Raw genomic sequence first — 14,002 nt, forward strand, 5'->3', positions numbered from 1 at the left:
CCTTGACAAGGTGCCATTTTAATGATATAATCAATGTTATTCACTTCACCAGTCAGTGGTTTAATTGTTGTGGCTGATTAGTGTATAGTGAAATTGATCCAATTTTTGATTACTGTTCGCAATGTATGAGACTCATACAAACACCCTTTCCAGGAAGGCATGTTCCCTTTTAACATTTGCTGACTTTTTTCTATTTTCTTTCTTACTTTTCCTCTATCTTTATTTCTATTAATCAATTGATCTTCATGCCATCTATTATGCACATTATCCACAATTAGATACTGAATCAATTGGAAATAATAATACTTTTATTGGAATAAATAACAATGCTAATATGATGATTCCAGCGAAGTCCATCCATGTCTATCTCCAGCTTTAAATCCTATCGGAAACCCAGTCAAAATCTTTGAATAGCTCCAGCTCTACATCAGATAGTGACTCAGACTCGCCTGGCGGTGTCAGAATGGGGGCGCATGATGTGTACATTCTATTAAAGTAGCGGACGTCGTCTGGTCCCTCGATGGATGGTACGCATGGCGGCCTGACACTCTTAAACAATAATGCGAACCAGTCTATTTGCTGTTAAAAATTCAAAAAGTTTAAGGGAAAAGGATGAGGAAGATAAGTAGTGTGTACTCTTATACAATCAGTAAACTAAGAATATAGAATAATAGATATGAAAATAGGGGTGGCTTTTCCATAGGGACAAGGAGATGCTGGGTATAATTTTCCTATGATCCCTGAATGATTAAATATAAAATACCGTATTTATCGGCGTATAACACGCACCTTATTTTCAGAAGGAAATTCCAGGAAATTTCCCCCCCTTCATCCCATAGTGTTCCCCCCTCATCCCATAGTGTTCCCCCCTCATCCCATAGTGTTCCCCCCCTTTCCATAGTATTCTCCCCCCCTCCCATAGTATTCTCCACCCCCTCCCATAGTGTCCCCCCCCTCATCCCATAGTGTTCCCTCCCCTTTCCATAGTATTCTTCCCCCCCTCATCCCATAGTGTCCCCCCCCTTTCCATATTATTCTCCCCTCCCCCCTCCCATAGTATCCCCTAGTGCACTTTCCCTCTTGTCCCATATTTACTTACCTGTCTTGAAGCGTGGGCCGGCTTCACAGCGTGCACCGCGGTACTGGAACTTCAATTTCAGGTACCGGTTTCCGGCGGGACTGAAAGGAAGTGTGCACACAATGTGCACACTTCCTTTCAGTCCCGCCGGAATCCGGAACCTGAACTTGAAGTTCCAGTACCGCGGTGCGCGCTGAACACCGGCCCACGCTTCAAGACAGGTAAGTAATTATGGGATATCGGCGTATAACACGCACCCACAATTTTCCCCCTATTTTCAGGGAGAAAAAGTGCGTGTTATACGCCGATAAATACGGTACATGAACTCCAGAAATATTGTATATTTGGTTAAAAATCTCAACTAAAACCTAATATTTATTTAGCTGCTAGAATGTGTCTTTCTATTTGACATACTTTAAAAAAAGGGTGGCTCTTCAGATCCCAGGCATCATTCTCGCTGGCTCCTAGACGGACTTTGGGATCTTTATGCAAAAGCTGTAAAAGAAAATTTAGAAAAATGGAAAATTTTATTTTAACTGAAAAAAACTGAGAATTAAAGGCATTTTCTTGCAGGTTCTGTAAAATCTTCTTTTATGAGCTCAGGCTGTATACGTTAGTACAGAGCTCAATGAACAGAAGGCACCATATCGCCATGGCATCGTGTTCTGGTGCCCGGACATAGCTCTGCCCTGATCGATGGTATTAGTCATGCTTATTATTTCATTCACCACATGGAATTCTAACCGGTTTTATTCTGTAACTAGATCCATGTGTTTGTGACTGCTTGTTGTTCTCTGTTACAATCTAACACACCGAATATTCACACACGACCAGCTGTGTTTCCAGAGCCTTACAAATCAAACTGCCTGAGCCCACATTCACACACAATGGAATCATTATAGCATGATAAGCCATAAGAGTAGTACTGCTTAGAAGCAGGAACTTTAATCCTGGAGGGTCCAAGAACGAGCTAACTCAATCTATCTAAATTAGAAAGCACTATGTGTTGGCAACTTACACTTCTTAATATTGATCGTGCTTCTGCAGTCAGGAACCTCGGATAGTGCGGCGTTGAATAGACAATATTATACCTCACCTCTCTTCTGTTACCTGAGAAGGGATACTAATAGAAAAACTACAGTTAGAAAAAGTGCAGGGTTGGCATGGGATCTACGGTGGGTAATGTCTAATGTAAATGGTTTGCCAAAGCAGAACCAATAAATATAATATAAATAAACTGAGAGAGTATTATAGGGTTAAAATTAAACAAAGTGGACAGCACACTTGTGTGATATGAATCTAGAAAAAAAACATTCACCACAATAGTTAACATTCTAGTGGTGTGTGCGGATAAATAAATAAGGACATGGGCATGTCGGGGGACACAGAGAGGGGAGGAAGGTCAACAAAGCACTGGAGCCAGTGTTCGTACAAGCCCTGTCAGGGAGAGCGGGGAAGCAGGGCAAGAGCACAAGCAAGAGTGTTTGCTGAGAAAGTCACCCAACGATCGTCCAGACACCAGGTGAACCTGCAAGACAGTTGACTCCAGGGATATTTCCATCCCACATATGTTGAATTACCTGAGCCAGTTGCACATAGGCTCATTAAGTGTAATGCAACAATAACATTATTTTTTATATTTATTTTATGTTCAAACTGTATTACACTATTTGGAGTATTTCCCCTTACAGAGACATTTGGGATATCATATACATGGTATATTCCTTATTTTTTTACCCTTACACACCACTAGTGCTCACTATTGTGCTAAATGTTTATTTCATAGATTGATATCACACAAGTGCGTTGTCCACTTAGTTTAGTTTTTATGTCTGAATATATTTGTAAAATTTACTGATTGTTTTCACTGTGGAGATTAGCAGCACTTATCGTTACATCTACACAGCGCCTGTTTGTACCATACATCTGTTTTTTGTTTTTTTTTTCTATAGGGTTAAAATAAGTTTGGATAAAGTGAAGAGGGAGTTATTGGGTTCTGATATTTAGATACACAGTATAATGAGCTGTAGTAGTTATGGTGCTCAGGTTTCCCTTTAACCCCTACCAGTCTACAGTTTGAAATGCTATCACTATTATCAATGGACTGTTTGACATCACACAAGGTATTTTTGGTTTATAAACGAGGAATCCTACAAATTGGTAAAAATTAGCTATTCTTACCATTCCACACAGCATTATATAAATAACTGCACCGAGACTCCACCAGTCAATAGATGTTGTGTATGGTTTACCGCAAACCATTTCCGGTGCCATGTAATGCAGGGTGCCACAATATGTTCTGTCTTGTTCTCCATATCCCATCCCTCAGAAAAAGAGAAAAGATAAATGTGCATCGGTAAATATACTGATAGATGTTGACACTTCCTTTCAGTCCCGCCGGAAACCGGAACCTGAAATTCAAGTTCCAGTACCGCGGTGAGCCCTGTGCTGCCGGCCAACGCTACAAGACAGATCTGAGACTTTAACTTATAACAAAAGACTAAGACAACATCAGATGGTACAACATCAGATTCCCAGTAGACAGGAATAAGCCCTATGAAGTATTGGTAATTTTAAATATTTTAGAGTGCTCTCACCATTTTATATTTCACTTTGTTTTACTTGTATATGTGTTGAGTGGTGCACATAGGTGATAGCAGCACCAGATTTTCACTTTTCCCAACACTCTGTTTCTATTGTATGATACAGATAGATGTTGCTGATATACAGTATATGTTATAAGTGATATTAGAATATTGCTGCAAGGAGTTGGTGCATTGCAGCTGCAGATTCTCTCTGTAATTTTGTATAAAGTTTTACATGGTGTTTACGAATCTGTGGCTGACAAGCCAACCAATCAGAGTGCTCTAATGAGAATTCAATGTGTGGGAAAGCCTTTATAAAGGCAATTCCCACTTTAAAGCTTCATATTGCACTAGCCCTCGCAGGACAAAGAAAGATTTATTTAAGTTGTGTCAGGTTTATAATTTTGTGGGCAGGTTTTTGCAATTGGGATTTGTAAGTGTTACATTGCAGGATGATGGATACTAAAGTAGCCTTTTTGGGGCTGAAGATAAGATTTACAAGAAAAAAAGACTTCAGAAGAGAAGTATAATTTATTTTCTTTCAAAGATATTAGTTTTAATGCCTCCCTCCCAATTTTATTATAATGAAAGGGGTTGGTAGGTGTAATTCATTGTAAAAGAGGGGATTGGGGACCCAATAGTGACAATCAATTTTGGGGGAGGGTTGGACAATGGCATGTTCAACCCCCATTGTTTAAAGGGACACTATAGTCACCAGAACAACTACAGCTTATTGAATTTGTTCTGGTGAATAGAATCAATACCTTAAGGCTTTTTGCTGTAAATACTGTCTTTTCAGAGAAAATGCAGTGTTTGCATTACAGACTAATGATAACTTCACTGACCTCTCCTCCGATAGCTGTTAGAGATCATTTCTAGGTCATGGCTGCCTAAAATGCATCCAAACATTCAGTGTCTTCTCCCTCTACATGCAGACACTGAGCTTTCCTCATAGAAATGCATGGGTTCAATTCATCTCAATGAGGAGATGCTGATTGGCCAGGGCTGTGTTTGAATTGTGCTGGCTCTGCCCCAGATCTGCCTCCTTGACAGTCTCAACCAATCCTATTGTGAAGCATTGTGATTGGCTCTGGCAACAACTTCTGATGATGCCAGCAGGCAGCTTGCTAGTCTGAGACAAACATCATATGCACAGCTACAGCTTCAGGCTTGAATACAAGTAAGATTGTGCTATATTTAGGGAGGCATGAGGGGCCCAGGGGGGCTAGATGGTGGTTTTAACACTATAGGGTCAGGAATACATGTTTGTGTTCCTGATCCTTTAGCGCTCCTTTAAATATTTAGAGCCCCTACCCAGCACTAATGAATGTGGTGGGGACATTAGGTTCTCCCAGTATAAAATGAGTAGCCTTCCACCAACTGTCGACCTGCATTATTGATTTTTAGCCCCCCACCAAATGCCTACAGGTGGGGATACAAGGGACTATGTGCTCCCAATTATTTACTATGGACATTGGCTGCCCAGTCGCTAGTTTTAAACAGTCCCTATGGCAGTTAAGGGAAGGGGGAGGTTTTAAACTTCCTTATAGTCATATGGGGATCTTAATGGTCCCCACAGGGTTTTTATTTATATATTTTGACCAACTGCAACATAATTAACCCTTGCAGTTGCCAAGGCTTTAACTATTTTCATTCTGGTTTCTATAAATGCCTAGGGGAAAGAATTTTGGAAAATTTGGCTGCATTTCTGACAAAATTCAGTCAGATGGGTTTGCCCCATTAAGTACGAAGCCAATCGGACTTTAGTGAGTAACGGTTTGTGTTTCATACATACTTTTAATTCGGTTTGCAGTTGGATGTTATCTGAAGGTCAGGGGTTGTATTTACCACAAGGCAAACAAGGCATTTGCCTAGGGCGGCACTTTCAGGGGGGGGCGCTAAAAAATGCCACCCAAGCTCCCAGAAAAATGCCTTGTTTGACTCGTATTCTGGAGCTGTCCACCTTATTGTGAGTGAGTGAGTGAGTGTAGCTGTCAGTGTGTGTCTGTGAGTGATAATGGGTGTGCCTGTGAGTGTGTGTGTCAGTGTGTGTATGTAATTTTATGTGTATCTGAGAGTGTGTGCCTGTTAGCGAGTGGGTGTGTGTCAGTGTGTGTCTGTCAGTGAAAGTGTGTGTTGGTTAAACAGTGTGTGCCAATGACTGTATGTGTGTGCCAATGACTGCGTATCTGTCAGTGAGTGTATATTAGTGCATGTATCAATCGAATTGGGGGGGCAAATTTAGATATTAGGGGTGGCCGAATTTAGTCGTGCCTAGGGCAGCACAAATCCAAAATACACCACTGCTGTAGGTAAAGTAAAATTCTGCAACTTTGTGAGAAATGACTTTTGTTTAATATAAACTAATTTTTACCTTGTTTACTAAGACCAAAGTCTGTAATTATGGCAAATCCATCTATGTCAATTACAATGTTTTCCAATTTGAGATCTCTGGATTTAAAATACAGAAAAATAGTTTTTATTTTTTTCAATATCACTAGAGGCACTTGAATTACATGGTTTTTTTTTTAGCCTTTTTAAAGATTAGATTTAAAGACTTAACTATTATAAGACAAACAGTTAACATAATAACATAACTAATCAATCAAACCACAGACATCATTTTGATCACAATACATTAAAATAACACAGATAATATTTATGGGGACACTATGTATGTATACATTTGTTATACACCTACCCTTAGAAGGGTGACTTGATGCTGTCTTTACAAAATTGTGTCCAATTCAGGTACATATACACATAAAAAATACAGAAGATATAAAATCTTTTACCTGAATTGGACGTACTACACGCAATTTTGTTAAGACAGCATCAAGTCACCCTTCTAAGGGTAGGTGTATAACAAATTTATTGAATGATCCATTCCTAAGGTGAACTGCTGTTAGCGTTTTTCCCTTTCTATTTTACTATACAAATTTGTGGTGGGTGAAAGGGACAGAGTGTTGTAGCGTTTTGCAATTTACCATAATAACTACCTAAGCGCCTGCAACACACAGCTCTTTGTTCACTATGTATGTTTAACTTTATTTTTTCCTGTACACTTACCTGTGAACAATATCGTTTTGATGCAAGAAATCCAGGCCGAGCACACAACACGCCGCATAAAACCTGTAGAAAAGAGAATAAGTTAGTTTCATTTTAGGGAAGGAAATGAAGTTTTTGTACCATTGAAAATTTTGATTCCACCAATCCTGTGTCAATCTGTGCTCAGATATATTTCCTGCAATGTCTTGTATCTTCTGTATTAACAGTCAGCTTAATCTGTTTTTGATTTTGTTTTCAAATTTCTAGTCCACCTTAAAGGAACACTATAGGGTCAGGAACACAACCCTGTATTCCTGACCCTATAGTGTTAAATCCACCATCTAGCCCCATGGTCTCTCTAAATAGAGTAACATCATACTTGTATTCAAGTCTGCAGCTGCCTCTGACCCTGATCTGCCTGCTTGGCTGAGACTGTCAAAGAGGCAGATCAGGGCCAGCACAAGCCAATCACAGCCCTGGTCAATCAGCATCTCTTCATAGAGATGCATTGAATCAATGCATCTCTATGAGGAAAGTTCATTGTCTCCATGCAGAGGCACTGTACACTGTACAGCACTTTCCCATGAAGCACTTCCAGCTGCCATCTTAGGAGTGGCCAGTGAAGTTATCACTAGGCTGTAATGTAAACACTGCATTTTCCATGAAAAGACCGTGTTTACTGCAAAAAGCCTGAAGGGAATGATTCTACTCACCAGAACAGATACAATAATCTGCAGTTGTTCTGGTGACTATAGTGTCCCTTTATTACATTTGGTTAGGATGTCTAGCTTGGTGTCACGAGTCCATGAATATTGGCTGGTTTTCTGATCTCTGCAGTTTGGTGCAGTACCTCATACTGCCAACACCTTTCTGTGGTGCTGTTGCAGGCTGCTGTCCTCAGACTGAAGAGATCTGACTGTCCCCAGCAGGCCTTTCCTTAGGATGATGTTCTCCCTATTTAGTGTAGCCCAGCCCTTTCTGTGTCAATTCATTGGATTTGTTCTGGAGTTGCTCCCTGTGTCCTGCTCCTGGAGATCCTGTGTCCAGAAGGTCAGAGACCCAGAGGCCTCCAGTTTCCTCATATTAAATTTCCCTTTTCTCTTGTTTTGCATTTGTGTTACCCACTTGTTTTCGTGTAGCTAACATACTTGTTATCTTTCCTCATTGCTTTGTATTTATATGGGTATTAATTTCCTACTTACAGTGATTGCTGCTGCAGTCAGCACCCTTTACCAACCAAACTGCGACAATCCGTTTCCATAATCCCAAAACTATTGTTACTTACACAGCTCTGGTTGTGGAAAATGGCTGAAAGTTGTTGTTCCTAATATCGGTCATTAAGTCCCCACCAGCGGCATACTCCATTAAAAAACAAAAATGACCCTGAGTCTGGAAACTTGCCAACATGTTAACAAGGAAAGGATGCTGTACTTCGCTCACAGTCTGTAGGATTTCCTTTTCACATATAAGCCTTGGAAATAAAAATGGAATAATTCAACTAATCACTTTTTTTTTTTTGCTGTGCAAATAACAACATTCATACTTGTAGTGCCACGACAACATTTACAAGCCTAGCAATAAGAAATTGTATAAAGCTTCAGCATGGCATGTAGAGTAAACGCACATTTTTAGAATATAGTAATAACAAGCTAGAGTCATGTCTGGGTATATATTAAGATAGAGGCTTGCTAACGAGTAGCTTTTCCAGACACGGTGACAACTGATGAAGTAACATAGGGTAAGAATGCCAAATCACATGCTAAGCCATTACCCAGAGGAGTACTACTGCATCTAAAAGCTCTACCAGAGTGTCTCATCCACGCAACATAAATTATACGAAAAAAAAAATACAAAAAAAATGTAAGACTAAAGTAAAGTCAATGATAACATTTTTTGACTGAACAGCTGAAGGCAGAATGGGAGTTGGAGTCCTTCAGGAATCCCAGCAAAGCTCATACAGGATTTGTAATGGCTATATGCTGTAGTGAGTCCCATGTTTAGCCAATTCCCAGTCTCTGGATACGAAGAATAGCTGTAATAGAACGGTGAGGCAAGGCAACTCCATAGCCCCAGGCCTTTGTGTAGGCCTGGATCCCTGATCCACGGGCTTGAGAAATGAAAAAGTTGAAGTCCTTCCCATCTAAGGGACAGCAGAAGAGTGGTATGGTTTATCGCTGATTGCTGGTGTGGTTGATGCAAGGTGAGTAAGCCCTTATTGACCTTCAGCCCAGGAGTATCGTGGAAACGAGGAGCAGTTGCTTGCGGTTGAGTAATGCCCACAGGGTCCTGTCACCATCTCGCGTCTGCCGCCTCTGATCTCGAGATCGGGAATTCAGCCGGGACAGTTTTTCTCGGGCTGTTAGCTTAGGCCAGAAGTCGTTAAAGATAGCTTCCAATATTATCATAGAGTGCTCAACGGGGTCACTCCAGGGCTACTCTGTCATATTTACAGCATGCCCCTGATGGGAGAGTACCTCCACCATCCTGCATTCAGAGTTGCGTTCCAATACACTGCTGTACGATTCCAGACAGGTGACAGGTAGCGCAGTGGGGACCGGGATAACCCCCACCAGCCCAGGGGGGACACAGTAGGTCTTTGCAAGAGAGTTGTGCTTCACAGGTCAGAAGACTGGCCGCCTCTCCTGCCTGGTGCCTTCACTAAGCCTCATCGGCTCCGCCGGAGATAAAGGCATCGGCACCTCTAAAAACCGGACCGTACCATTCAGTGTTAGCAGCTGGTAGGGCACCGAATGTGTTGATTGTGAATGCAGATTGCCTCAAGAATAGGCTTAAAATAGGAGTATTGTGAGGAGCACTGTCAAGATGCAAATAGAAACATGGAATGTGACCAATAAGAACCATTCGGCCCATCTAGTCAGCCCAATTTTCTAAATATTTGTATTAGTCCCTGGCCTTATCGTATGGCTAGGATAGGATTATGCCTATCCCATGTATGCTTAAACTCCTTCACTGTGTTAACCTTTACCACCTCAGTTGGAAGGCTATTCCATGCATCCACTACTCTCTCAACAAAATAATACTTTCTGATTTTATTTTTAAACTTTTGTCGCTCTACTTTAAGACTAAGTCCTCTTGTTGTGGTAGTTTTTCTTATTTTAAATGGCAACCAGCTACCATGAGGCATAGGCCTTGCCCCCAATTAATCACTTTTTTAAAGGCAACTCTTGCACACAAATAAAAACTGACAAATAGTATCACCATCCAAAAAAATAATCAAAAAATTAGAATGATAAGTACCCTCCATTTACTGACCTTGGGACTCTTTTAGTTCCAGTTATGTCTTGTTTTTTTTGGGCTTTTAAAGCAAATTTGCTCTTTGTACGCTTGTACTCAACAAGCAGAACCTGAAATGCAAAATACACATATATATATATATATATTGTTACCTAGCATTTATCTTGACACCTTTTATATTGAAAGTGGAATTCACACCATAACCCACCTTTCCAAATGCTCCTCTTCCCAGCACACAGAGACAATCAAAATCCTGAATGCTCAGCCGAGCTCCTTGCTGAATACTGCAAAGAAAAGAACACGTTTTAAATATATTTAAAATTACATACAGTCCCCTCCCCCATGAAAAAACAAAGACCCAAAACAAAATTCTCCTATAACACACAGTATACGTTAACAGCATTGATGAGAAAGATGAATATCTCAATACCCAGCTGATGATGATGGATTTTCCACATCTGCTTCTGCCAATGGAACAGCGTCACGAACTAAACCCTTTGGTGGTCCAGTGGTTTCTTCTGCAATGTTATCAATATCAATAACTGCATCTTTCTCTGTTGATGTTTGGATGTTTTTTTCCATATCAGTAGCAGCACCAGGTGGTGATGATTCCACTTTCTTATTGTCCACTGCTGACACTTGAGGCGTGTCAATTACTACAGCCTGCTCTGGAGCTGGTTGGATTATCTTTTCTGTATCTTCATCGTCAGCTGGCAGCAATGGCTTCATGCTCTCAGAGTCCTCTACTGGTAGTGATTGAGGATTAATAGCTGCATCCTCCTCTGGAGGTGGTTGGATTGTCTTTTCTGTATCTTCATCGTCAGCTGGCAGCAATGGCTTCATGCTCTCAGAGTCCTCTACTGGTAGTGATTGAGGATTAATAGCTGCATCCTCCTCTGGAGCTGGTTGAATTGTCTTTTCTGTAATTTCATCAACAGCTGGCACCGATGGCTCCACGCTGTCCGTGTCCTTTACTGGCAATGGAGTAGGGTCAGTAACTAAATCAACTTCTAGAGCTGGTTGGATTGTCATTTCTAGCAAGCTTACAATAGCTGGTGGTAATGGTTCCATGCTCACAGAGTCCTCTACTGCTACTGGCAGTGGAGCATTGTCAAAAATTCTAGCTTCCACTGGAGGTGGTTGGATAGTTTCTTCACTAATGGTGTTGATAGCTGGTAGTGTTGAATCCACATTCTCAGTGTCCACTACTGGTACATTGTCAATAGTTGTAGCTTCCACTGGAGGTGGTTGGAAGGTCTCTTCTGTAATGGTATCAGCATCAGGTGTTAATGGGCGCATGCTCTCAGTGGCTACTGGCAATATAGGATTGTCAGTAACAACATCTTCTTCTGGAGCTGGCTGGATGGTCTTTTCCGTTTCAGTATCCACAGCCGGCGCCGATGAATCCACGCTCTCAGTATCCGATTCTGGCAGCGAATGAGCATCAATAGCTGCATCCTCCAGTGGAGCTGGTTCGGTGGTCTCCTCTATAAAAGTAGCACAGAACATAACTTGAGTATTGTATATGATACACAGAGATCAATAATGGATTAATTGCTTACATCATAATCCAAAAACTCTAAAGTAAAAAGCATAAGAAAAAAAAGAAGGAACACAATCTCCAAGCCTAGAACTTTATTTGAATGTATTAATTGTGAGTTATGGTTTATAATATTACAATAACCAATAATACCAATGTCGTTAATGGGAATGGCATCCAGTGAAAATGATGATCTTCAGGTAGGTATAAGTAATTTAATCTGTGTATACTGTATATGTTATAAGATGTACATCCTGCAGTATGGTTGTTAGAATGGATGTATACGTATCAGTTTCTCTACCTGTAAGATAATGAAATGTGAAATCCCACACTGGTTACTGAGTGCATTCACACTGCTTGACAAGCTTGATGTGTTCTATCACACTGGGGGCTAGTACTGGGGTACAAGGGTTCGCCGCTTGTCAGTAACCAATCAATAATCATTTCTGCCTGATAGATGCCTTTAACCCCTTAAGGACACATGACGTGTGTGACACGTCATGATTCCCTTTTATTCCAGAAGTTTGGTCCTTAAGGGGTTAAAGGCCCATGGGCAGTTTGCTATTTAATACGAGGCATGTTAAACATACACTTACCTTGTTTTGAGGAGATTAATTTCTTAATTGTTTGAAGCTTTGGCCTTTTCTGGGTGAAAGGACTGGAAAACGTCACCTATTCCAAAACAAGGTGAAAGAGTTAACTGCAGGAAGTAAATGATAATATCTTATTTTGCCAAACCAACATAAAAACAGACACACAAATGGAAAAGTAAACAGCTTCAAATCTGTTCTTCTACAGCTAATCACAATAAGTGAAGCCCTTTGTTTAGACAGTCTATAACTTAATATAGTGTCCTTTATCTAAAAAAGTCAAAGATTGCTAAAGATGCTATAAGTGGTAATGTAGGTAATATGACGTATATACAAAGGTTTATTCAATAAATGGCAAATTGCATGAATTGAAAACAGAGTCCCTTTAAGCTAAAAATCCAAGTTACTACTATTGCTGACTTAAGGAATGCTTTCAAATCACCTATTGTTACCTAAGTTGTGCATTTCAGTTTACACTTCAGTACAGTTTGATTTATATTTATACACTTATTCACTAAGTGTGAAAATCCACTATCTTTTAATTGTAAAGTTGTGTAACGTAATCATTCTTTTGTTTTCTGTATTATTACATTAAAATATAACTATAAATTTATCGTGGCCAGAGATTGATTCTCACCTTGATGAAAAGGGTGCCCTGTGGTTCCAGTTGTAGACACAGTTCCTGTTTGGGGTTCAACAGGAATTCTTCCAACTTCAGAGTCTTTGTGGCACACAGTGATCTCTGATCATGCCAATATAAGGATATTTCTAGCTCCCGAGACTATGTAAAAATTAAATGAACAATAGATATTTACCGTATATACTCGAGTATAAGCCGACCCGAATATAAGCCGAGGCCCCTAATTTTATCCCAAAAAACTGGGAAAACTTATTGACTCGAGTATAAGACTAGGGTGGGAAATGCAGCAGCTACTGGTAAATTTCTAAATAAAATTAGATCCTAAAAAAAATATATTAATTGAATATTTATTTACAGTGTGTGTATAATGAATGCAGTGTGTGCGTGTGTGTGTGTATGAGTGCAGCGTGTGTGTATGAGTGCAGCGTGTGTGTATGAGTGCAGCGTGTGTGTATGAGTGCAGCGTGTGTGTATGAGTGCAGCGTGTGTGTGCATGAGTGCAGCGTGTGTGTGCATGAGTGCAGCGTGTGTGTGCATGAGTGCAGCGTGTGTGTGCATGAGTGCAGCGTGTGTGTGCATGAGTGCAGCGTGTGTGTGCATGAGTGCAGCGTGTGTGTGCATGAGTGCAGCGTGTGTGTGCATGAGTGCAGCGTGTGTGTGCATGAGTGCAGTGTGTGTGTGCATGAGTGCAGTGTGTGAGTGCATGAATGCAGTGTGTGCAGGGCCGGTGCAAGGATATTTGCCGCCGTAGGCAAAAAAAATTTTGCCGCCCCCTCCCCCCCCATATGTCCTGACTTCCCCTCCTCCTCCCTCAGTGGTCCTTACCTCCCCACCCCCGTGTTCCTTCACTCCCCCCCCCAGTGGTCCTGACTCACCCCTCCCCTAGCGGTCCTTACCCTCCCCTCCCCTAGTGGTCCTTACTTCCCCCTCCCCTCCCATAGTGGTCCTTATCCCACCCCCTCCCTCTCATAGTGGTCCTTATCCCCCTTCTCCCTCCCATAGTGTTCCTTATCCCCCCCCATTCCTCCCATAGTGGTCCATATACCCCCCCCTCCCTCCCATAGCGGTCCATATACCCCCCCCTCCCTCCCATAGTGGTCCTTATCCCCCCCCTCCCTCCCATAGTGGTCCTTATACCCCCCCTCCCATAGTGGTCCTTATACCCCCCCTCCCTCCCATAGTGGTTCTTATCCCCCCCCTCCCTCCCATAGTGGTCCATACCCCCCCCCCTCCCTCCCATAGTGGTCCTTATACCCCCCCTCCCTC

At 41.4% G+C, this 14,002-nt stretch overlaps 1 protein-coding gene across 1 annotated transcript in view; it reads right to left on the minus strand.

The window, feature by feature from the left end:
* Window positions 1–375: 375 nt before the first annotated feature.
* LOC134582603 (serine/threonine-protein kinase N2-like) overlaps window positions 376–14,002 on the minus strand; it is a 36,988-nt gene continuing 23,361 nt past the window's right edge. The window contains exons 10-20 of the mRNA XM_063439270.1: window positions 12,734–12,877; window positions 12,103–12,178; window positions 10,397–11,453; window positions 10,119–10,250; window positions 7,997–8,182; window positions 6,733–6,795; window positions 6,038–6,114; window positions 3,260–3,402; window positions 2,097–2,201; window positions 1,493–1,573; window positions 376–579 (exon numbers count right to left, since the gene is read on the minus strand). Of these exons, the coding sequence (XP_063295340.1) occupies window positions 376–579; window positions 1,493–1,573; window positions 2,097–2,201; window positions 3,260–3,402; window positions 6,038–6,114; window positions 6,733–6,795; window positions 7,997–8,182; window positions 10,119–10,250; window positions 10,397–11,453; window positions 12,103–12,178; window positions 12,734–12,877 (2,268 nt within the window). The remainder of the gene's footprint in view (window positions 580–1,492; window positions 1,574–2,096; window positions 2,202–3,259; window positions 3,403–6,037; window positions 6,115–6,732; window positions 6,796–7,996; window positions 8,183–10,118; window positions 10,251–10,396; window positions 11,454–12,102; window positions 12,179–12,733; window positions 12,878–14,002) is intronic.

Source organism: Pelobates fuscus, chromosome 13, assembly GCF_036172605.1.
Source record: "Pelobates fuscus isolate aPelFus1 chromosome 13, aPelFus1.pri, whole genome shotgun sequence".
NCBI classification, from domain to species: Eukaryota; Metazoa; Chordata; class Amphibia; order Anura; family Pelobatidae; genus Pelobates; species Pelobates fuscus.